Raw genomic sequence first — 23734 nt, 5'->3', positions numbered from 1 at the left:
GGTAGAGGCGGTGGATGGAATTCATAGAGGACTATGACTTTGAGTTGCATTATCATTCGGGGAAGGCCAATGTTGTGACCGATGCATTGAGTAGGAAATCTATTAGCAATGTGGCTTGTATTGCCATCCGGAATGGGAGATGTTAGGTGCTGTTGGAGAGTTTGACTTGCAGCTTGGTGAGTCCGTTGAGTCTGCAACCTTATTTGCAGTAGTTGCACAACCTATACTTGTGAACCTAGTGATAGAAGCACAGAAAGGTGACCTTGAGATAGAATCCCTCCGAGAGAAGATTTTCAGATGGAAGGTAGAAAGAAGCTTGAACATATACTCTGACTCGAGTGTCAGATATCTTGACCGTCTCTTCGTGCCGGAGTCTTGCCGATAGGAGGTACTTCGAGAGTTTCCCCATTTACGCCTTGTGGTGCATCCAGGAGGCATAAAGATGCATCACGACCTTTATCGCCAGTTTTGGTGGAGGGGGATGAAGAAAGATGTGGTCGCGTTTGTGTCAAGGTGCCTTACTTGTCAGCAAGTGAAGGCCAAGCATCAGAGGCCAGCGAGTTTATTGCAAAAAGGTTTTAAAAAGCGGCCGCAACCGTTACGTAACGCCGTTACGTAACGGTTTTGGTGGTTACCGCCATAGTTGTCAAATCGGGATTCGAATCGTGAATCGAAATGGCCATGTACCGAATCGCGAATCGAATCGAGTCGTGAATCGTAAAGATTCACTTACGTTTTCTAAATTACATAAAAAAAACATATTTATACACTTAAATATTATAAACATGAAATATTTAGATTTAAAGTAATAAAAATGTTACTTTACATGATGATCACGTGGTCTAAATAGGTAAGACGCTTCTATGGCAAGAGATGTGGGTCCGAGCCCCACCGTGATCTATGATCCTATATTATATTTATGTATTTATGATATAATTTATGTAAATTCACATCACAACATATATGTATGGCAATTCACATTCATCATGAATAAGGTTCACAACTTAACAAGTTCTAAACTTTTCAAAACTCTAATCTATACTTGTAAAGTAACTTGTGTTAAAAAGAGACCATACAAAACAAAAGTTAGATTAGACAAAGTTAAAAATTCCAAAAAGTCTTCATTTCTTCATTTCAATCTTCATCATCTCCAAGGTCAATATCATCTTCATCATCTTCATCATCATCTACCATAGTCACTTCATCAAACTCTTCTTCCTCTTCCTCTTCCTCTTCCCCACCTTCAATCAATTCAACTTCATCATCATCTTCAAATACTTTTCTTTTTCCTCTATCGATGGCATTTAAATTTCTTGGTCCTACATTAATAAAATTAAATAAGGTTATGAATGAGCAAGTAAATGTGAAAATATAGAAACTAAATCTTTGAAATTAACTTATTTAAAAATTAAAATATAGAATTATACCTCTTTTTCTCTTTTTGCTAGTTGTTCCTTCATCATCTTCGAAACACTCTTGGATGTCCATCCATGAATGATCTTCGGGTAGACATGGATCTTCTTTCTCGGTAATCCATTCATCATCGGATTCCATATCCGATAAATAAATAGGATCATAAGTCTCACCCCTTTCTTGTCTCTTAATTTGCCTCAACTCAAGTTGAATGTTATACTTCACAAAAACCAAAGCATTCAACCGTTGTTGCTCCAACCGGTTTCTTTTCTTCGAGTGCACATAATCAAAAGTGCTCCAATTTCTCTCACACCCGGTGACACTACAAGTAAGACTTAGCACTCTAATAGCTAGCTTTTGAAGCTCTTTGCACTCTTCTCCGTAACTTTCCCACCATAGAGCTGTAATTAAATGATAAAGAGATGTTAGAGAATAATGCATGTCATTGCCAACATAATTGTTGTGAAATTGTGAATATATAATTTCATAATAAAAAATTTTACCAGGTTGTTTCTTTTCCCTTGTCAAGATGGCCATGCTCATACCAAACATACCCTCGGCCTTCTTGAACTTTTCTAATTGCTCATCAACCTTCACTCACTCCTCTATATCCGGATACATCCTCTCAATGGTTTTAAATAAACCAATTTTCACCTCCGTATCCGCATTGAAGTTTTCTTGATAATGAAACCTAGAAAGAAAGATAAATTCATAAATAAATTCCATTACACATTTTGTATATAAGTCACACAACACAACACAAATAATTTGACAAAAATAGAAAAAAACTTACATCGGATTAAGGTAATATGCCGCCGCATGCAAAGGCCTATGGAGTTGTAAATCCCATCTAGTATCAATAATTTCCCAAATGCGCTTATATCTACCTCTCACATGGTTCAAGTTTGAAGCAATTTCTTCCTTCGCTCTATCCATAGCTTCATAAATAAATCCCATTGCCGGCTTTGCATCACCATCCACAAGCCTCAAAATTTTCACCAAAGGGAGCACACACTTCAAGCAATACTTGATTGCTTTCCAAAATCTAGCATCTCCCAAGATTGTTCCTTGTGCCTTTTTTGAAGCTTGGGTAACCAGCTTGGGGAATGATAGAATATCACCCCCTATTTATAGATTAAGATTAGGGTTTACAAGAAATGCAATTACAAGATGATCCCCCTGAGTGCTATCCCTGAGTGCATAAAATGATTACAGACAGACCCTAGTGTATCTTTCGGCTACCTTTCGGCTAATATAATATCACTTAATATAATATGCTAACACTCCCCCTCAAGCTGGTGCGAAGATATCTCTCATGCCCAGCTTGACTAATATGTCATGAAATGGTTTAGTGCCAATCCCCTTGGTGAGAATGTCAGCAAGTTGTTCACCAGACTGGACAAAGGGAGTACAAATGATACCACTAGTGAGTTTCTCCTTAATGAAGTGGCGATCAATCTCAACATGTTTTGTCCTGTCATGTTGAACTGGATTGTGAGCGATGTTGATGGCGGCCTTATTATCACAGTATAACCGCATGGAGTCCGTTTGATCAATACCTAGATCACGCAACAATAATTTGATCCATAAAAGTTCACACACACCTTGTGCCATAGCTCTAAACTCAGCTTCTGCGCTGGACCTGGCAACCACATTCTGTTTCTTACTCCTCCAAGTAACTAGGTTGCCGCCAACAAATGTGCAATACCCTGAAGTTGATCTCCTATCAGATACTGATCCAGCCCAGTCAGCATCTGTATAGGCTTCTACACGAAGATGATCATACTTTGAAAAATACAGACCCTTACCAGGAGCAGACTTCAAATACCTCAAGATTCTCATGACAGCCTCAAGGTGAATCTGATGAGGAGCATGCATAAACTGACTAACTATACTGACAGCAACAGCAATATCAGGACGGGAGTGAGATAGGTAAATGAGCTTACCCACTAGTCGTTGATAGCTCCCCCTATCCACAACTTCTCCTCCTTCATTATCCCCTAATTTCTGATTGGGTTCCAGGGGGGTGGCACATGCCTTGCAGCCAAGCATCCCAGTTTCCTTCAACAGGTCAAGCACATATTTTCTCTGTGAGATAAATATCCCATCCTTAGAGCGAGCAACTTCAATTCCCAGAAAATACTTCAAGCTGCCCAAGTCTTTGATTTCAAACTCTTTAGCTAAATATTTCTTCAACAGAGGTATTTCCCCACTATCATTGCCTGTAAGAACTATGTCATCTACATAAACAATAAGTGTTGTAGTCTTACCGTGTGAGGAATGTTTCACAAACAATGTGTGATCTGCCTGACTTTGTTTGAAGCCATATTTAAACATAGCCTGAGTAAATCTCTCAAACCAAGCCCTTGGAGACTGTTTGAGACCATATAATGACTTTCGAAGTTTGCATACTTTGCCTTCTGTTTGATGATCCTCAAAACCCGGAGGGATGTCCATATATACTTCTTCTTCGAGGTCACCATGAAGAAAAGCATTCTTGACATCAAACTGATAAAGCGGCCAATCCAGATTAGCTGCTAGAGAGAGAAGTATTCTGACTGAATTCATTTTAGCCACGGGTGCGAAGGTCTCCTGATAATCAATGCCATATGTCTGAGTAAACCCTTTTGCCACAAGTCTTGCCTTGTAACGCTCAATAGACCCATCAGCTTTGTGTTTCACAGTATATACCCATTTACATCCCACTGGTCGTTTGTCCGGAGGTAACTCAGTCAATTCCCAAGTGCCATTCTTCCTAAGTGCTTTCATTTCCTCAATCATGGCTAGTTTCCATTCAGAGGTAGCAAGAGCATCCTGAAAATGGTTAGGAATGCTAACAGAGGAAATATTGGACACAAACGCTCTGTATGAGGATGACAAATGAGAGTATGATACAAACTGTGAGATAGGATGTTGAGTACAAGATCTCACACCCTTCCTCTTGGCAATAGGAATATCAAGATCAATGGACTCGAGAGATTCAAAGTTACCTCGACTCTCATCAGAAGCAGGAGATGGCAGTGGGGTAGCAGAAACGGTCCCGTGTATCCAGTTAACTTGTTTTCTGTCTATGTCCCGGACATAAACATGCCCATCCGTATTCTTGGTGACAGTGGGTTCTAGAGTCCCAGTAGAAGAGGGTGGTGCAAGAACAACTGGTTCCTCCATAGGAAGCACAGTAGTAGTGGGTGGTGCAAGAACAACTGGTTCTTCCATAGGAGGCACAGGACTCACTTCACACCAAGGCGCCCCCGGAAATGAGGACGGTGACACCGGAGAGGACAAGAAATAGGACTGGGATTCAAAGAAAGTGACATCCATGGACACAAACCACTTACGAGAAGAAGGGTGGTAACATTTATACCCCTTTTGAGTAGGAGAGTAACCAAGGAAAACACACTTGAGGGAGCGAGGGTCCAACTTACCACGAGAGGGAGAGTGATTATGGACAAAACAGACACAACCAAATATTTTGGGAGGAATAGAAAACAAGGACGAAGAACCAAGGAGGACATGAAGCGGAGCCTGTTTGTCCAAGACCTGGGTAGGGAGACGATTAATAAGATGGGCAGCGGTGAGAACAGCGTCACCCCAATAGGGCCGAGGGACATTCATAAAAAAACACATACACCGAGCCATGTCAAGAAGGTGCCGATTCTTGCGTTCGGCCACCCCATTTTGTTGAGGGGTATTGGTGCAAGAGGTCTGATGGATAATGCCATGAGTAGAGAAATATTGTCCTAACCCAGAATCTATGTATTCCCCGCCATTATCAGAACGAAATATTTTGATAGTGGCCCCAAACTGAGTACAAATCATCTATGCTTTCCTGTGTCATACATCATTGCCTTGGATTATTGATTCTGGTGCCTCAGATCATATGTCTGGCTCCTCTGATCTTTTCTCTGTCTATAAGCCCTCTTCAGGTCAGGACAAAGTTAGGATTGCCGATGGTACTGTTTCTTCCATTTCTGGAAAAGGTTTAGTCCAAGTCACTCCTACCATACATCTATCTTCTGTTCTCCATGTTCCCAAGTTTTCTGTTAATCTGTTATCTTTAAGTCGTCTTACCCAAGATCTCGAGAACCAGACCGATCACCTCGACCCCCGGATGGAGTCCCATGAAGCTTCCAACACGTCTCACGAGTATGCCGCGGCTGCTTGCAATAATCACAGAATACAGACTCCTTATTAGCAGACGAAAGAGGCAGGCTGAGGCCATCTCGAGGAGTAGACAGTAATGCGGAACGGTCAGTAGAGACAGGGGACATCATGGCAGACCGGCGACTCTCCTCATTTTGTACATAGGCAAATGCCTCCTGAAGTGAAGGAAGAGTATCCATACTCAAAACTCGACCCCTAACTGGATCATATTCCACATTTAAGCCGGCCAAAAATTTAAAGACCCGTTCCCGGGCGATGAACTTTTTGTACCCAATAGAATCAGTAGGGCAAACGGGCTTATAGTCTTCCAGGTGGTCAAGGCGTTTCCAGCCGTTGGTAAGGAAAGTGAAGTATTGAAGAACAGTTTGCTCCCCCTGAAGTGAGCTCTCAATAGAGCGGCGCAACTCAAATGCCTGTGAAAAATTTCCTTTGCGGGAATAGGTAACAGCCACAGCCTCCCAAATGTCCTGGGCGGTTTCCATAGACAAGTAGCCCTCACCAAGTTCTGGAACCATCGAATGGATAAGCCAACTCATAATCAAAGAGTTGGTAATCTCCCATTGGTCATATCCTGAGTCAGTGGTACTAGGTGCCTGTATCCTGCCATCAATATACCCCATCTTTCCTCTGCTTTTCAAAAACAAAGTCAAACTTTGAGACCATGCTAGGTAGTTTTGACCATTAAATAGAGAGGTGGTGATTTTCAGACTAGGGTTGGGGTTCTCAGTCATGGTAGTAGGTAGAATGGGACTCTCACTCTTTGGTGTTTGAGAAGAAGGAGACACACTGGTGGAATCTGTCATGGATACAATACTACCGAACCCGCAACAAAACTAGTGATAATCACAAACCCGGAAGGTGGTAGTGAGATAACAGGCACAATGACTACTATAAAGACATAACAAAACAAAAAAAAAAAAAATTAAGAAACCATTCTTCTTCTTTTTTTTTTTTTGTTTTTTTTTTTTTGTTTTTTTTTTTTTTTTGTTTTTTTTTGTTTTTTTTTTGTTTTTGTGTGTGTTTTTTTTTTTTTTTTTTTTTTTTTTGGGGTATATATATATATATTGATTTATTTATATAAACATGTATTTATATATATAAATATATATGATCAGGTTATATTAATATATATCAGTATATATATACATATATTTATATATATCAAGGGTGTGAGATACCAGAGTGACGAAGGCGAGGGAGATGAGGACGACGAGGGCGATGGCGGAAGGCGAGGGAGATGAGGACGACGAGCAGACGAAGCAGACGAAGCAGACGAGCAGACGAAGCAGAGACGAAGCAGACGAGCAGACGAAGATGAAGACGAAGCAGACGAGCGGAGGGACGAAGATGAAGCAGAGGACGGCTGAAGGAGATCAGCCCAGTAGATGATCCAACTAGGTACGTTTTGAACCCTAACCCTAATGGTGTAGCTCTGATACCATGAAGCTTGGGTAACCAGCTTGGGGAATGATAGAATATCACCCCCTATTTATAGATTAAGATTAGGGTTTACAAGAAATGCAATTACAAGATGATCCCCCTGAGTGCTATCCCTGAGTGCATAAAATGATTACAGACAGACCCTAGTGTATCTTTCGGCTACCTTTCGGCTAATATAATATCACTTAATATAATATGCTAACATTTTTTGCATTAACAGATGTAGAATAGCTACTTCTAGCCCACTCTTCCGATGCAAACATAGCTCTAAGTTGGAGCTTTCTATCTTGGAAACTTTTTAAAGTAAGGAAGGCGGTGGCAAATCTAGTAACCGCGGGTCTTGTCAACTCCCTATTCTTTGTAAATTTTCTGAACAAATCAAGCACCCAAGCATACCTATAAATGTACACAGCGATTTCCTTGGCTTTAATTATTGTATCTTTGAAAACCGTCAACTCACCTGTCACTCAACATTAAGTCAAGGCAATGTGCCGCACATGGGGACCAAAACAATTTAGTCATCTTCTCTTCCAATAATCTACCGGCACCCACATACGCCGATGCACTATCGGTTACCACTTGAACCACATTTTCTTCACCAATTTCATTCACAATGTCATCAAGCATCTCAAACAATTTCATAGAATTTTTAATTACACCGGAGGTGTCTATTGATTTAATAAACACTGTTCCACTTGGACTATTAACAAGGAAATTAGTAAGAGAGCGAGACTTTCAATCGGTCCATCCATCAGACATTATAGTGCAACCCGTCTTCTTCCATTCTTTTCTATACACTTCTAAACTTGCATTCACATTATCAACCTCTTTTTTCAAAAAAGATACTCTCACTTCATGATAACTTGGTGGTTTCAATCCCACACCATACTCACCAACCGACTTCAACATCTTCTTAAACAAGGGGCTTTTCACTAAATTAAAAGCCAATGCATGCCCATAAATGACTCTACAAATATCTCTAATCACGGGCTCCCTTTGCTTTATCATTTGATTCAAAGTTTGTTGCTTTGCCCTCCCCTTTGTGACATACACATCCATAGTTCCCCCTTTATTTTTCCCCTTAATATTTTTTTCTTCAAAACAATCAACATCTATAATGTTGTCTTGTTTTTTTCCACTTAAGAGTTGTAAAAACATATTCATAACATCTTCAAAAACTTGACTACAAGCACCAACATTATCATGAGTTCCGGCTAAATGATTTTTCATTCGAATCACTCCACCCCAATAATCTTTTCCACAATAATTACATCTCAAATACATTCTATTATCATCTTTGATACGGGTACAATGGTCCCATGTTGGATCTTGTTTTCCACTTTTTTTTTTGCTTTTCATATTTTTTTTATCCATTAAAAAAAACAAAATATTTTTTAATGTCCCACCCACACAGCAGATTCTTCAATGCTTCTACAGTCCACACAATAGACAATAATAGAGTAATGGATAATGGACAATAAAGTAATGGAAAAGGAGGAGTCTAAAGTAATATAGTATTTTATATTCCCTATTTGAAGTTTGTCTGGTAGTGTACTACCTCAAACAAAATTGCAGGTGCAAGAAGAGGCGACCAAACAACAAGGGACCACGAAGTTCTGCGTTGAGGGCCACGAAGACTATACGAAGGGCCACGAAGCAGATTCCAGCAGCAAGGGACCACCAAACACTGCGAAGAGGGACCACGAAGCTCTGCGTCGAACAGAGAGGTGAGTCTTTCTAGGGTTTTGTCTGTTGGAAGTAAAAAAAGATCATGGGTTACCTTGGGTGGACTGTCATTTGGTCTTAGAAGACCAAGTGACCCATCTTGTGCCAAGAAAAAGCAAAAAAATTGGCCCAAAAATTGATTTTTTTTTTCCATTCGGGTCCGAGAAACTGGGTCGACCCGCGACAGTAACGAATCGTGCGATTCAGCGATTCTTCGATTCGTATCGTGAATCGATCGATTCAGATGCGATTCTGCACCATTTCCGATTCCATGTACCTGTTCGAATCGATTTCTATGTGTATCGAACCGAATCGTACGATTCGAATCGCGAATCGTACGATTCTAACAACAAAGGTTACCGCCATCCGTTACAGTCGCTTTTACAGTGTGATTGAGATTCACAGGTGTGTCGGCCGTAGCGGTCGTAACGGTACCGTAACAGCCGTAACGGCCTGTTACACCGTTACGTAACGGTTCCGAACTGTTTCTTTCAAAAAAACACAAAAAAAAAAAACTAAAAATGGGGGAAAAGGGGGAAGAGGGGTAGAGAGAAGAGGGAAAATAAAGAGAGAAAATGGAAGAGCAAGAGATAGAGAGAGAGAAGAGGGAAGATGAAGAAAATGTTATTGATTTGTTGAAGCTGTAAGACCTATGCTATTCTATTCAGCTGCTATCACTCAACCATTTTGTTTGTGTGTGTCTATCTATATATTGTTTGAAAATAATAATAATAATAAGTGTGATCATTATCTATTTGGCTTGGTTAAAATATGTATATATATATATATATATTTAGGCTCTTATTTATTCTCTTACTTTTGTCATTGTTTATCTTATATATAGTAGTTAGTAATTGATTTTTTATATAATATAAAGTCATTAATTATTAAAATAAAATATAAAAAACTCAATTTATAGTAACTTAAAAATATAAAATATATTGGATCATACTTAAAAATTTACAAAAATTGATCAATATTTATTTTAAACCCAATAAATATGATTATGGAAAAAAAATATGCATATCGGTAAGTTTTTTTCAAATTGTGTGAAAAATAAAAAAAAATCACGGTTCCAGTTACTGCAACCGTTATGCTACGGGCTTTAACCGCAACCGCAACCGCGCCACCGCCACCGTTACGGCGACCGCAACTGCTTTTCAGAACCTTGCGTGCAAGTAACTCGGTAGATTATCTTGCCGACCTTTACATTAGGGACATAATGAGGTTGCACAGGGTTCCATTGACGATTGTTTCGGACAGAAATTCGCATTTTACAGCTCGGCTATGGCAGAGCCTACAGAGTGCCTTGGGCATGAGATTAACTTTTAGCACTGCTTATCATCCTCAGACTGATAAGCAGTCCGAGCGTACTATTCAGATCCTTGAAGATATGCTTCGGGGTTGTGTCCTTGACTTTAAGGGTTCGTGGGAGAGGCATTTGCCCTTAGTGGAATTTGCCTATAATAATAGCTTCTAGTCAAGTATTGGCATAGCACCGTTTGAAGCCTTGTATGGCCGACCATGTAGATCTCCTGTGTGTTGGGCAGAGGTGGGTAATGCACCAATGTTGGGTCCAGAGTCAATCCAGGAAACGACAGAGAAAGTTGCACTTACCCGTAAGAGGTTGGTTACTGCCCAAAGTCGTTAGAAAGTTATGCCGACCGTAGGAGGAAACCCTTGTTTTTTGAGGTGGAAGACCATGTCTTCTTGAAGATATCACCTAGGAGAGGTTTGATGAGATTTGGAAAGAGTGGGAAGTTGTCCCCTCGATTCATTGGGCCTTTTGAGATCCATGAGCCAATTGGAGAAGTAGCTTATCGTTTGGCCTTGCCGCCATAGCTTTTCAGGATTCATGATGTGTTTTATATTACCATGCTTCGGAAGTATGAGTCGGATCCATCGCATACATTGGATTGAACCGACTTCAAGGTAGATGAGTATGCCCCATATGAGGAGAGATTGGTGAGTCTTGGATACTCAGGACCAAGTCTTGCGAGGCAACACAATTTCCTTGGTTAAGGTATTGTGAAAACATCACGGGGTTAAGGAAGCAACTTAGGAACGTGAGTTGGAAGTCCATGAGAAGTATCCAGACTTATTTGTTGATATTTGAACATACATTGGAATTTTAATTATGTTAATGAAATATGAAAGCATTGTATATGTTTTGAGAATATGAAAACGTTGTATATATGTTGTATATGTTTTGGAAACACGAGTTTAATGTGAACATTGCATATGTTTTGAAATATGTGAATTGTATATTCAATACTAAGAAATTGTTCATCTTGTTGTGAGAATAGATGACCGGGGAATAGGTCACGATGATGGAATTGATTGATGATCATTATGGTAATTTGTTTAAGCATAACTTTAAAACTTGACTTGAAATTTCGGAGACGAAATTCCTTAAGGGGGGGAGATTATAGCGATTCCGGTTTTGACCCGACCTTTGTTGTATTCCAGACTCGAGTTTCATGGTTTCATATAGTTTTTCACATTTTGCTTCCCTTGTATCTCCTTAAATTTGCCTATTGGATTGTTGTGATTGCGTTCGGGACAGGTTGGTTGCTTAGTCTCCAAACTCTTGCTGCCCAGAATTTTACTCCTCTCGAGCGGCACTTCTTGCACTTGAGCAGGCTTTGTGAACTCTCGATACTTTTGCAGGTCTACAAAACTACTAGGAGAGTGTACTCTATGCTCTAGCAGGCTCAGCTCGAGTGGCCTTTCTTGTGCTCGAGTACTGGTCTGTTATTTGCAGAACTACTAGGAGTGTGCATTCTGCACTCGAGCGTTGCTCGAGCGGAACAACTTATTGTGTCGGATGCTCTTACGTCACTTCTTGCGCTCGAGCGGACTATGCGTATATCAGTTCGCAACAATCTCCTTCTATATCACTTTTTCATCTCTTTTCCTTCCAAAACCCTAAATCTAGAGCCTCTCTCTCTAAAACTCACATTCTCTCTACATTTTCACCTAGATCCGTTGGTTTCTCTACCCTAGTGTCTTTGGGAAAAAGTAGAGCATCTCAAGAGCTCCATTTTGATCCGAACAAAAGACGGTTTCGACGTTTTTGAAGCTTTCTCCTTGCTTTGCTAGTCTTCTAACTTTGAGGTAGGGACTTTCTACACTCTCCTATGATTTTTAACTTAATTATTTGTTGTTTGTGTAAATAATGTTGGGATGTGAAGGATTTCAAACAAACCTAGAGTTTTGATTTAAAATCAAAAGAGGAGTTTTCAAATGAAGGTATTGAGAATGGTTGTGGGTGTAGATATGAGGATGTGTTGTGTTAAATTTGTTGATTTTGACACAAAGATTAGATTTGGAAGAAATGGGAGTTTTGCCCTAAAATGTCCCAATTAATTATTTTGTATAAATAATTATAATTAGTATTGGAAATGTGAAATTGGATAGATATTTATATAAATGGTGGGATTGGATGCTTGTTATCGCTCACTTATGGGAAATTGGATAGTTTATCTGTTTTGGAGATTGTGGGTATGTTTGGTTTGTGTTTGAGAGATGTGTTTTAGAGATAAAAAGTACGAAAAGTTATTTGGTTTGGTTTTTTTCAAAAGATGTTTTGAAAAATTATTTTGAGAGAGAGTTTTGGAAAAAGTGATTGATTTGATGTGTGTGAGAGAGAGATTTGTTTGAAAAACTTGTTTGGTTTACAAGTTTTGAGAAATTTTGTTGGGAAAACTTGTTTGGTTTGATTACTTTTAAAAACTTATTTGTAGAGAAAATTCCTCAAAAAATTTTCAGAAACACAAACCAAACGAACCCTGTATATCTGTTTAGAAATATCTGTTTTAGGCTATCGGTAGAGGATAGCTATGATTGTTGTAGAAATTGCATGAAGATTAGGTGAATTGAAACTAATCTTTTATCGGTTGTCATTGAATATGGCTGTGTTTTTAATGCATTGAATATGTATGATGTTTGGGAGGATAAAGGGAATGTACTCCATGTTTGGGAGAAGAAAGGGAATGTACTCTATGTTTGGGAGAAGAAAGGAGATGGACTCCATTGAATTAAGTTGGTCTATGTATCCAGGATGAAAATCCCGAAAACCGCACATGTATACATGAGTGTCGATTCCCCGCGAACGAAATTTTCATAAAATAACAAATTTGAAGTGTTTGTGTAATGATTGTATTGGTTAGAGAACCACTGAGTTGTAGCCCCAATTGGATTGTCTGGATAATAATAGACTTGACTCATGGATTGAGGTAAAATGAATTGTCATGAAATGAATTAAGATAAAATGGCTTGAGATACGAAACTTGACATATGATGATCTTGTAAAAGTACGAATGATTTTATTATGGGCATTGTATATGCACACCATACTTATATCTTTGTTAAGATTCATATACTATGCTAGACTGTCTCTACTGGGCTTTGGCTCAGCATACCTGGGAAAAACATTTTCAGGTACTGATGATATGCCTCTACCAAGGACTTAGCTTAGGAGGACTGTGAAGTTGAAGGCTCAATTCCTGCTTATTTTGTATTTACTTTTCACAAGCCTAAGGCTTTATTTGTATTGAGTTTATGACTCTTTTTGTTGTAACCAAGCACGGACTTAGAAAGATATAAGCCATTAGGGAATATGAATATCTGTTTAGCTTTCATTTCTTATTACCTCTTGTAATACATGCGGTAGATTCAGGATGAACAATTTATGAATATATATCGCATGCGTCACTTTTTGTATATTAACTCTAATTAATGAAAGCTTCTTATTTTATTTATATTACATTGTACTAGTTTTTGGAGTTGGTTTATTGTAATTATTTTGAAAGCGTTACAGTATATGTAAATATTATAAGTTTGAACTATGTATCAAGGGATGACTGAATGATCTTGGAATATGTATTCTGTAATTATCTGTGGTGTGAGTTATTATATATGGGAAATGTTTTGTTATGCCATATAAACACAGCTCATTGGACAAAAATTTATTATTCTGCTTCCGCTTTTGGCACCCTATTATTATATATTATTGGATTTTTGTCTAAGGCCGTAGGTAGTCTTATGATTACTGGCCGGTTATGATCCTAACCTATAGGGGCGGGTTCGGGTCATGACACATAGCTCTATTAAAATTGTTCTTATAATTGTTTGTTGTTATTTTTACTACTTTCTTAGTTAAATTCCAAGGGCTTAACCTTCATAACAGAGAATTCAATATCTGTCTACAAGTTCAAGTGAAAGTAATATGCCTGATGAAACAAATTAAACAAGTAAATATAGATGGCCAAAAACAAAAACAAAAAACTTGGGAAAATTTTTTTTTGCTAAACAATAAAATCATAGAGCATGTACCCTTGTTTGGAAACCCCTTCAATTCCAGGATCTACACATACCTTGCTTATTTTAACTACTTAGCTATATCCATTGGGGAAGCATTCCACAGTCTGTAATAACTTTGCTATATCCATTTTCAGCTATACGTATGCTAACTCCATGCTGTCTGTAATACCCCTTTGAGCCACACTAGAAACCACCTGAGCAGCCACTTTTGCTTCAATTCAAGTAAAGCAGCCACTATATGCATCAGCCATTGTGAACATCTAAAACAAAACCACATGCCAACATAGAAAGGCATTTATAAACCAACCTATACTCAACCACAAGCAGCGCAAAAAGACAACCAACTAATGTTCCCAAAGTCTGCCTCACAAATTCAATGGACAAGATTAAACAGATAGAACAAACAAAGCAATTAGATCAAGTTCACCACTGCCACTAATTGCAGCCCCTTAGTAGCCCAAGTACACCAAGACAAAGACACCTACTATTTCCCCTGACACTCAAAGGAACCAAAAAAACATGCCAACCACAAGACAAAGCCAATCACGATTTTTAAAGCATCATGTATTATTTTCAAATAGCCTTGAGCATTTGAGTAAAAATGTTGAACATGATTAGATGTCAATTGATAAATGTATAAATTAATAAAAACTAAAATCTCCTAAACTACCAAATGTATAAATTAATGTATGCAGCAAGTAAATACATATACATTCACTTTGAGACTACATAAATATTTAGGTTAAAACAAGGGCAGCAACCAAACAAATGGGGAAATTCTGTTAATGTTGCTGAATCAACATCTAAAACTGAATTTTTGTTACAAAAAGGAGATAGTGAAGCATGGTAAAACCTAGTTTCATATATACATTTTTATTTCCATTTCAATAGCTAGTTCAATGAAATTTTAGACTTACAATGCGTTTGGATAAAGAAATTGCTCTTTGGACAAATAAGCTTTAAACTTCTAGCCAGTAGAGAGTTTAACGAAACTTTAAACTTGGTTAGTAGAGTGTTCAATGAATTGTCAAGGCATCTTAATCTTAAAACCTAGTTTCATATATAAATTATTGTCAAGGCATCTTAAATATCTTAAAACCTAGTTTCATATATACATTTTTATTTCCATTTCAATAGCTAGTTCAATGAATTTTTAGACTTACAATGTGTTTGGATAAAGAAATTGCTCTTTGGACAAATAAGCTTTAAACTTCTAGCTAGTAGAGAGTTTAATGAAACTTTAAACTTGGTTAGTAGAGTGTTCAATGAATTGTCAAGGCATCTTAAATATCTTAAAACCTAGTTTCATATATACATTTTTATTTCCATTGCAATAGCTAATTCAATGAATTTTTAGACTTACAATGCGTTTGGATAAAGAAATTGCTCTTTGGACGAATAAGCTTTAAACTTCTAGCTAGTAGAGAGTTTAATGAAACTTTAAACTTGGTTAGTAGAGTGTTCAATGAATTGTCAAGGCATCTTAAATGTCTTCAAATTGTCACTTAGCAGTGCTCTTCCTTTACAACTTCTCATTTGAATTATTCTTTTTGCTAGGTAAGAGTTCAATGAATGAGGGTCTTGGGTGGTAATGATACTGTAAATCAGAGTTGAAATTGGTAAGGTTTTTGTTGATAGTTGGTGGGCTTTACAGAGGTGGGTTTATGTCATATATAAGCATATGGTGGAGAATTGGAGAGAGAGAGAGAAGCATATAAGTTTTATATGCAAAGTAGGTTTTCGAATTGGGTTGTTTTGTATTATCAGAGAAGTGGAAAATATTTGAAGTTTCAGAAGCTTTTGATTAATCAAAGCAGAGTACTATGTTGTAAAGTAGAGCCAAAAACAGGGCATGCACTAATATTGCAAGTTTCAGTTTGAGAAGTTTCATTGTCTCTCTCTCTTTCTTGTGAGTTCATGAATCTATCTTTTATTGTTGGGTACACTTTTCTTGGCTCTTTCTTTTCCTTCATATGTTTTTTCTAGTTTCCAGGTGTTATCTCTTTCGCTCTCTCTCCCTCTCTCTAACTTTTGAATTCTGAAAACTGTGAAGCAGAAAGTTGTTGATCCAATTGCCTTAATTTTTCTTTTTTTTCTTTTTCCACTTTTTAGGACTCTGTGCAACTATAGTAGTAAAATGTTGATTTTTCTTTGCTTTTCAAAAAGAACTATATTAATGTAATTTATAGATAATTTAAAATTTAAAAAAATAAAATTAAATTTAAAAAAAATAAAATAAAATTTGTGCCTTTCTTGCATAATAGTGATTCTATTCAAAATGAGGCTGCTAGCTTTTATTTGAAAGTCACATTTAGATTTTTTATTTCCCTCTTTTATTGCATGTTGATCCATGATTTGTTCAATTCTAAGAATTTTAATAATGGGTTAAAGTTAATTTCATCTTTGTTCAATTAAGAGGTTTTTTTTTGGCAGCATAAAATGATAAAAAAAATTAAATTACAAATGAAAAGTAGATTGACCATTAACAGTGACATATTTAATGAAAGGCTAACCCAACTCTCATATTGTCCATGAAGCATTAGTTGGATTTGCCATCCCCTTGGTAAGAATGAATAATACTAAAAGGATACTGGATAATATAGATTTAATTGGGAGTGTTATTGTTAGGAATTCACTGGCAATAGATTTGTAACAATGATCTGGAGGGTGGCATGAATTATGCCTAGATAGTATGACTAACATAGATTGCTCCCCTTATTTAGCTGCTGCTTTTCTTTTCTTTTTTTTCCTTAAATAAATTGTATGGATTTTGTAGTGATGTGAAGAAGTATATGTACTTTGGTTGGTTTAGCTTTTGTTTTGTCTTTCATCTTTATTTCCTATGGGGTCAACCTCTAAATCTTGCAAGTGTAATATACTCACATAAATCTGTTTTTTATATTAATCACTTTTACATATAGACCAATACATACAAGGATACCAAATAGCCAATCTCACTTTAATGAGATCACACGGCTCTTCAGTGTCTGTATGCTTGTTATTGAGTACACAATTATTACTGAATTTCCAAATAGACGAAATGACTGCCGTAAGAGTTTCTTTCCATATTTGCTTTTCCCCTTTCCTAAATCTAGTTCAGCAGCAGCGTCTTCTGTGCACATCCCCTGCCTCTACTACCACCTCCAATACACTGCCTAACCTGACCGAGGTTTAATAGCAGGTCCTGGGCAGAGTAAGACAACCCACCTAAAAATGAGTTAGCCCATAAAGCCACCTTAACCTTCACTACTTCACCCAACTCAACACAAGAACGCTGCCCATTATTAAATACACAATCATTCCTGAGTTTCCACACTGACCATAGCAAGATAAAAGGTACTGCTCTCCAAATTTTCATTTCCAATTTACTTGGCTTCACTCCAAACCACCATTGGAGCACACCCTCAACTCAATCTGGAGTTGCCCACTAAAAATCCCACCAATTTAGTAGCTTAGACCTATATTATATTCATGATACTAGTATATCTTTTTCATAACTAATTGTTTCTAAAATTTCTCTTGCATTTTGATGGGAAAAAGACTTACACAAACACCAAACTTGATGAAGTGCAAGTTGAATGGATTAACTTCGTCCTAAAAATATGCGTTGAACTCCAACATGCAAGTACGATATAACTTTCATCATTGGATTCTAATTATGTTTTTTGGGCCTCTAAATCATCTGCCAATTAAGGTTCTTTACTACCTTCACAATCTGATTTTGGTGATGGATTGTTTGTATTAGTGAGATGTGGATTTGTTGATTGAAAACTTTTTCCTTTGGCAATTCAGTTTTCACATTACAAGTATGCACGTATAGGTATTTTGTGTAAGCATGCATACATGATTGCTCTCTCCTCTTTTATTGTGTTGTAACTTGTATTTCATCTCAATGGTTCCTCTAACTATTTTTATATGTGGGAGGGATCATTGCCCTTGTTTGAGTAGTCACCAAGTGTACCAGTGTTGCAGCCCTAACTATCATTTACTGCTTCAAGGACTCTCATTCTATTTCATGTGATGAACCAGAAAAGATGTCCATTAAGGTGTATTTTTTAAATTTTCTGTTTGCTGGAATTTCAGGTGTGGAATGTTGTTCTAGGTGTAATATGTAACGCCCTCAAAATAACAACAATAAACCCATCTAATAAGACATACATTTACATATAAACTAACCACATTCTTTCATTCATTAGAGTTCCATTACATAAGTATTACATGTTAACCTCATAACAAAATGCCCTACGGGCTTACAGCTTCCCAAGTTAACACTTGGTTACAACAAAGAGTTCTAACTCGTTCACACATTAAGCCCTTGGCTTGAAATTACATGTAATACATCAAAAGTAAAACGACAAAACTATGCCCGCCACTAGCCTCCCAGCTAAGTCCTTGGAGGTGGCATGCTTCCTGTACCTGAAAATGATATTCCCATATAGGGTGAGCCACAGCCCAGTAGAAATACACTAAACCAACCATGGACAATGACTAAAACATTAGCAATTGATAGTTGGTCAACACTGATTCAATCACATAAATTACATATTTATGTCAACGACTTACAAGTCCCAATTACTTTTCATTTTCCCTTTTTCAACAGATAAGCAAGCTAGCTCTATCATTATTTCCACAGATATGTATAAAAACAATATCTCACATTCAGATAAGCATAAAAGCTATATCCACATTCTCAACAGATATGTATATCAACAATATCCACAGATAAGCATACAAGCTGTATCCACATTCTACAACAGATATGTATATCAACAATATCCACAGATAAGCATACAAGCTGTATCCACACTTCACAAAGATAAGCATATGAGCTCTATCTTCACTTCTCTAGACAAGCATATGAGCTCTGTCTACGGAGTACATCCCCTATCTCCTCCAAATACCTATCCGGTTTAGAGGTACATCCCCTATCTTCCCCTAAACCGCGGAGTACATCCCCTATCTCCTCCTCTACACATAACGTATATAAACACATTGGTTCTATATACAATCACACAATACATACAATTAATGTATTCAATTAACCGTCAAGTTCCATGACACATTTCATTGATTAGTTTCAGTTTACCTAATCATCATGCATTGTCTACAACAATCACGACTATCCTCCACCGATAGCCCAAAGCAGTTATTTCTAAACAGAAAATAAACGCACAATGGATATTCAATCAACATTTCATTTCTTCATTCTTCTCAATTAATTATCCCAATTAATTAAACAATGTAATTAGGTCAATTCCCATAATTAACATTTCAACCCTTAGGTTCCATTTTCATCAATGATTCAACAATCGTTCCATTATTCTATGCCAAACACGCATCTAGGTTTATTATGAATAAAACCCCAACTTTTGTAAAATTACACAAAAGCCCCAAACTTTTACAAAATTACCAAACCAAGCCCAACATCTCAAAATACCAAAATTTAAAGACAAAACCCATAGAGAGGAGTAGGTTATCCCTACCTCGAAGTTTAAGCCACAAAGGAGATGAAGACTCCAAGATCAACTTGCTCCAAATCCAACCTTTTTCAGATTAAATCGAAGCTCTCAACGCCCTCTATCTTTTTAACAAAGGCCCTAGGCTAGATTCACACCCTAGGGAGATGAAATCTTAGAGAGAGTGCAAGTTTAGAGAGAGAGGGTGTCGGATTTAGGGTTTAATCAAAGAAAAGAGGTGAAAAAGTGATGTTTTAGACGCTGCTGTCCGCTGATATAAAACACGCTCGCTCGAGCGAAGGATTGGTCGCTCGAGCGACCAGACACAGAAAACTCTCGCTCGAGCCAAGAAGTTCTCGATCGAGCGAAGAAAAACCCAGACCGCTCGAGCCACGAAAAGCTCGCTCGAGCCAGAAACTACAACTCTCAGGTCCAGAACCGGGGCAACACTACTCTCGCTCGAGCGAAAAACTCCTCGCTCGAGCGAAGGACCAAAAATCTGGGCAGCAACACTAGGCTCCCAAGCACAACCAACCTGTAACAAACCTGCCCAACACATCCCATATCCCAAAATACAAAGTAAAGAGGATGCAAACTAGAAAATAAACAACTACCAACATTCACGGACACATGTCCGGATCACTGTACAACAAGGGTAAACCCGGGATCGCTATATAATACAACAAAGGCTTTAGCTTATCTTCATTTGCAGTGGTCTACTGTCTTGATTAATCTAGATGAGATGCCAAGATATGTATATAGTATCAAAATAATATTTCATTGACTTGGCTAATAGGCATTCATTTGGGTGCTCCCTATATAAATAGAGATTTAACGGACAGTTGATGAGTACAAAGCCTTATATATGTGCTAACTTCATTTAATGTGTGGCATTCGCATTTTAGTGCATATTTGAGTCATTCAAAATGACAGGCCTTATTTTTTCCCTCATATTCTACCTCGACTAAAAGCAATTCTCATAGTTTCTCTTTTGTATTCATTTATAGTGGCCTCTAACAAGACTACACTTTGCACCGAAAAAGGAGGCAACATTCTACAAACTAGGAATGTTATTAGCCAATAGAAATCTAGGAATGAGTATAAAGAATCAGGTCAGAAACTTAAAAACAAAAGTTAACAAAGAAAAATGTAAATTCAAAGAGACAAGTATTCAGACAACTAAACAATTTGCAGTGCCCCCATTCCTTTTCGTTTCAATTTTCTTATCCAAACAAATTTCAAAATTCATTCTATCACCACTAATATTTCTAAGAATTTTCAATTTGTCCACTCCTTTTTCATCACAATGTATATAATCTTTGTTCAAATGCAATAAACAAGGCTGCCAGTTATAGCTCAAAACAAAATGTTTATACAAAACAATATCATGAAGCACTATGAATTAATGGTCATGGCTGTTCAATCTCAGCAGCCTGTGTATGTGTCTGTGTGTCTGTGTGTCTCTGTGTGTGTGTGTGTGCGTGAGAGAGAGAGAGAGAGAGAGTGAGCTCTAATGGATCACACAATAATGTCAATCCATCTACATTGGGGAGATTTTCAAGTCCCAAAACTCTTTTTTCGACTTTCCAAAACAATAATGTCAATATTTGAATTTTTCTATAAATTTTAGTATCATATGAATAAAAATGTTCTTACCAAATAGTAGAATGACCATCTCAAGGCTGCAAGAGGCTTGTGAGCCGTGAGACCATGTTGTTCAAATGATTGAGTTGTTGTGCCTCCCGAGTTTTTTTCCCATCTTTGGCTTGTTTCATCAACTCCACTCTCTCCGTCATCATCTCTTCATGATCTCTCTTGCGCTCCTCTCTCTCCCTCATCAACTCTTCATGATCTCGTTGCCACTCCTCACGAAGAGCCTCCATCTCAGCTCTCATTGCATCCATCTGTTGATCACGAGCTCGTGCCGCAGCATCAAATGTGGAAGAAGGTTGTGCGATTTCTTGTAAAATTCTGAGAAATCCAGCTCTTTCTCTTCTACCCCATTAATTTCAAATAACAAGTGTGGTACAAAGGATTATTCATAACTAATATGCAAAAGTGATTAAATCAACATTAAATTAAATGAAAAAATTCACTTGGTGGGTTAGCTGCTGCCACAAGCCATCAATAATAAAGTACTGTCAAAACAAATTATTATTCCAACTCTGCTCTTATCAAAACAAACCAATGCCATACCAGCTTGGTGGGTTAGCCGCTGCCACAAGCCATCAATAATAATAGTCCACCTGGGTAAATTTGCACAAAAGAGTAAGTAAGAAGTAAAAAAGAGCTAAGCAAAAATTTCTAATTGATGATTTGAATATAGCTTGGCTAAGTTCCTAGTCTTCCAAACTTTCACCATTGCCATTGCTTACTCTAAAACATAAAACACCTGCATATCAAAACGATCAGAAACAACATAATAGTGGAGTGAGAATAATATTTTAAAATGTCTAATTGATCAGCTATATGCATCTTTTTTCATAATTTCACTATCTAAAGAATTATACAGTTAATTAAATTTTAAATATATATATATATATAGAAAAAATATTGTATTTATCAATAATACTAATCTGATGCCACTAACAGGCAGTCTAGTACTTACCCCAAAAAAACAGGGAGCTGGTGAGTGGTCCTTTAATTTGAAGGGACACTGCAAGTGTTCATTGATTGCATGCTGATTTGGCTTTTTCTTTGGGAATGGCCCATTTCACTACCTTGCAAGTCATAATCATTGGCTTTATTAAAGTTACAGAAGATGGGGGAATAAATAAAAGCAATGCAAATCCCAAATCTTCCCAAGATGGTTTAGTTCACTGTTGAGAGAATTTAATTGAATCGTATAGTTGAAATGATACTAAATGCTAAGGAAGGGAGATTATGTGGAATTCCTAATTCATCACAAAGAGAATGAGATTGATATATAATGTATAATTTTATTAATAAATTGAATATAACAACAAAATATTTAAATCTTTGCACATAAATATATGTATGCATGCATATGAAGTTAAATTTGTCCTTACAAACCCCTTTAAATGTGCCATTGGCATGAAATCTAAATTTGTTGTTAGATAGTGACCATAGGTCATGCGATGCATTATGCATATAATTAAATAAAGATTGTATCCTTCAATTATGTGTCAAGATGCGGCAAATCTATCATACTTGTATCAATTTTATGTCTTATCTTCAATCTTGTAGATCTTTTACACTTTTCTTTTTTATTTATTTATTTTATATATTGTAGATCTTTACATGTGAACATGTGATGCAACATTCAAAAGAAGTGAATGTTTTGAGGGAACAATAGTTCATCTATTTAGAGACAGTTTTCAGAAAGGATATCAGTCTCTTTTGGCACTTTTGGTCTGCCAATTGGAACCATCAATATTTAAACAGAAGATTTCTTCAAAATTAAGACCCCATTAACATGTGCCATAAAAATTTCTTATTGTCAACCTCAATGCTTTCAAATTAGGGCTTTGAATACATACACAATCAAGGAGTAGCCATACATGCAAAGACATACACAATCAATGGATTAGGGCTTTGAAACTAATGAAAGAGAACGGAAAAAGAGGGGCAAATGTATCAAACGACTAAAATCAAACCCATATTTAGGACATCAAACCCATAGAACTTCAAAAATCAAACCACAACAGCCAAACCCATTTCACAAATCATCACGAAATTAAACTGAATCAAGCATATAAAACCCTAGAGCAACAGTCAGAAAGGGGGAAATAGAGGAAGAGAGAGAGAGAGAGAGATCGAAATCCAGAGACAGAGAGAGAACCTGTGATCTGCGGTGGTGGCGGTGGTGATTTACGGCGGCGGCGGTGTGCGACGTACGGTGAGCGACGGTGGTCTGCGGTGCGGTGAGGTGAGGTGGGGTGAGGTTTGGTGGTGAAGGAGAATCTGTGTGAGAGGGAGAATAATCTGTTTTTGTCTAAACAGAGAGCGCCAATATCAAATAATTTCCCTCCAAAATTTTCACACGTTTGGCGACAAATTTGGTTTTTGGTCGGCAAATGTTAATAATTGGGGAGTGAAACATTTTGTAACCAAAGCTACTAAAATATTAATCGTTAAAAGTATTAATTTGATAAATAATTTTTTTTTATCAAAAAAAATGAATATATAACGACTTATTTTTTTTTAGTCACCAAAACTTAATATTTATCAACGAAATTGTTTGGCCGCCA

The 23734-nt window shown here is 37.3% G+C and overlaps 1 protein-coding gene across 4 annotated transcripts; it reads right to left on the bottom strand.

Moving 5' to 3' along the window:
• Positions 1-960: 960 nt before the first annotated feature.
• On the bottom strand, positions 961-23486 carry LOC114262898 (uncharacterized). Of its 4 annotated transcripts, none has more exons than XM_082903193.1 (7): positions 23326-23486; positions 22132-22243; positions 21180-21915; positions 14121-14327; positions 1917-2104; positions 1428-1814; positions 961-1319 (listed from the first exon to the last, which is right to left on the bottom strand). In XM_082903193.1, exons 5-7 carry the CDS (start codon positions 1963-1965, stop codon positions 1135-1137), a joined length of 621 nt encoding a protein of 206 aa, XP_082759319.1. In that variant the 5' UTR covers positions 1966-2104; positions 14121-14327; positions 21180-21915; positions 22132-22243; positions 23326-23486; the 3' UTR covers positions 961-1134. The 4 variants fall into 4 exon arrangements, with proteins under 4 accessions (XP_082759319.1, XP_082759320.1, XP_082759317.1 ...); XM_082903194.1 differs by having other exon boundaries at positions 21180-21769; XM_082903191.1 differs by having other exon boundaries at positions 22132-22239; positions 23326-23485.
• Positions 23487-23734: the final 248 nt, after the last annotated feature.

The sequence above is a fragment of the Camellia sinensis genome, chromosome 13, assembly GCF_055761805.1.
Source record: "Camellia sinensis isolate YWXY chromosome 13, ASM5576180v1, whole genome shotgun sequence".
NCBI lineage: Eukaryota > Viridiplantae > Streptophyta > Magnoliopsida > Ericales > Theaceae > Camellia > Camellia sinensis.
This window is presented reverse-complemented; position numbering and strand designations above follow the sequence as displayed.

Coding starts and splice junctions, on each gene's coding strand:
- LOC114262898 (XM_082903193.1), bottom strand. CDS start 1,965: ATGTTTGGTATGAGCATGGCCATCTTGACAAGGGAAAAGAAACAACCT. Junction 1,815..1,916: donor AAGGGAAAAGAAACAACCTG/GTAAAATTTTTT, acceptor ATTTAATTACAG/CTCTATGGTGGGAAAGTTAC. Junction 1,320..1,427: donor TAGCAAAAAGAGAAAAAGAG/GTATAATTCTAT, acceptor TTATTAATGTAG/GACCAAGAAATTTAAATGCC.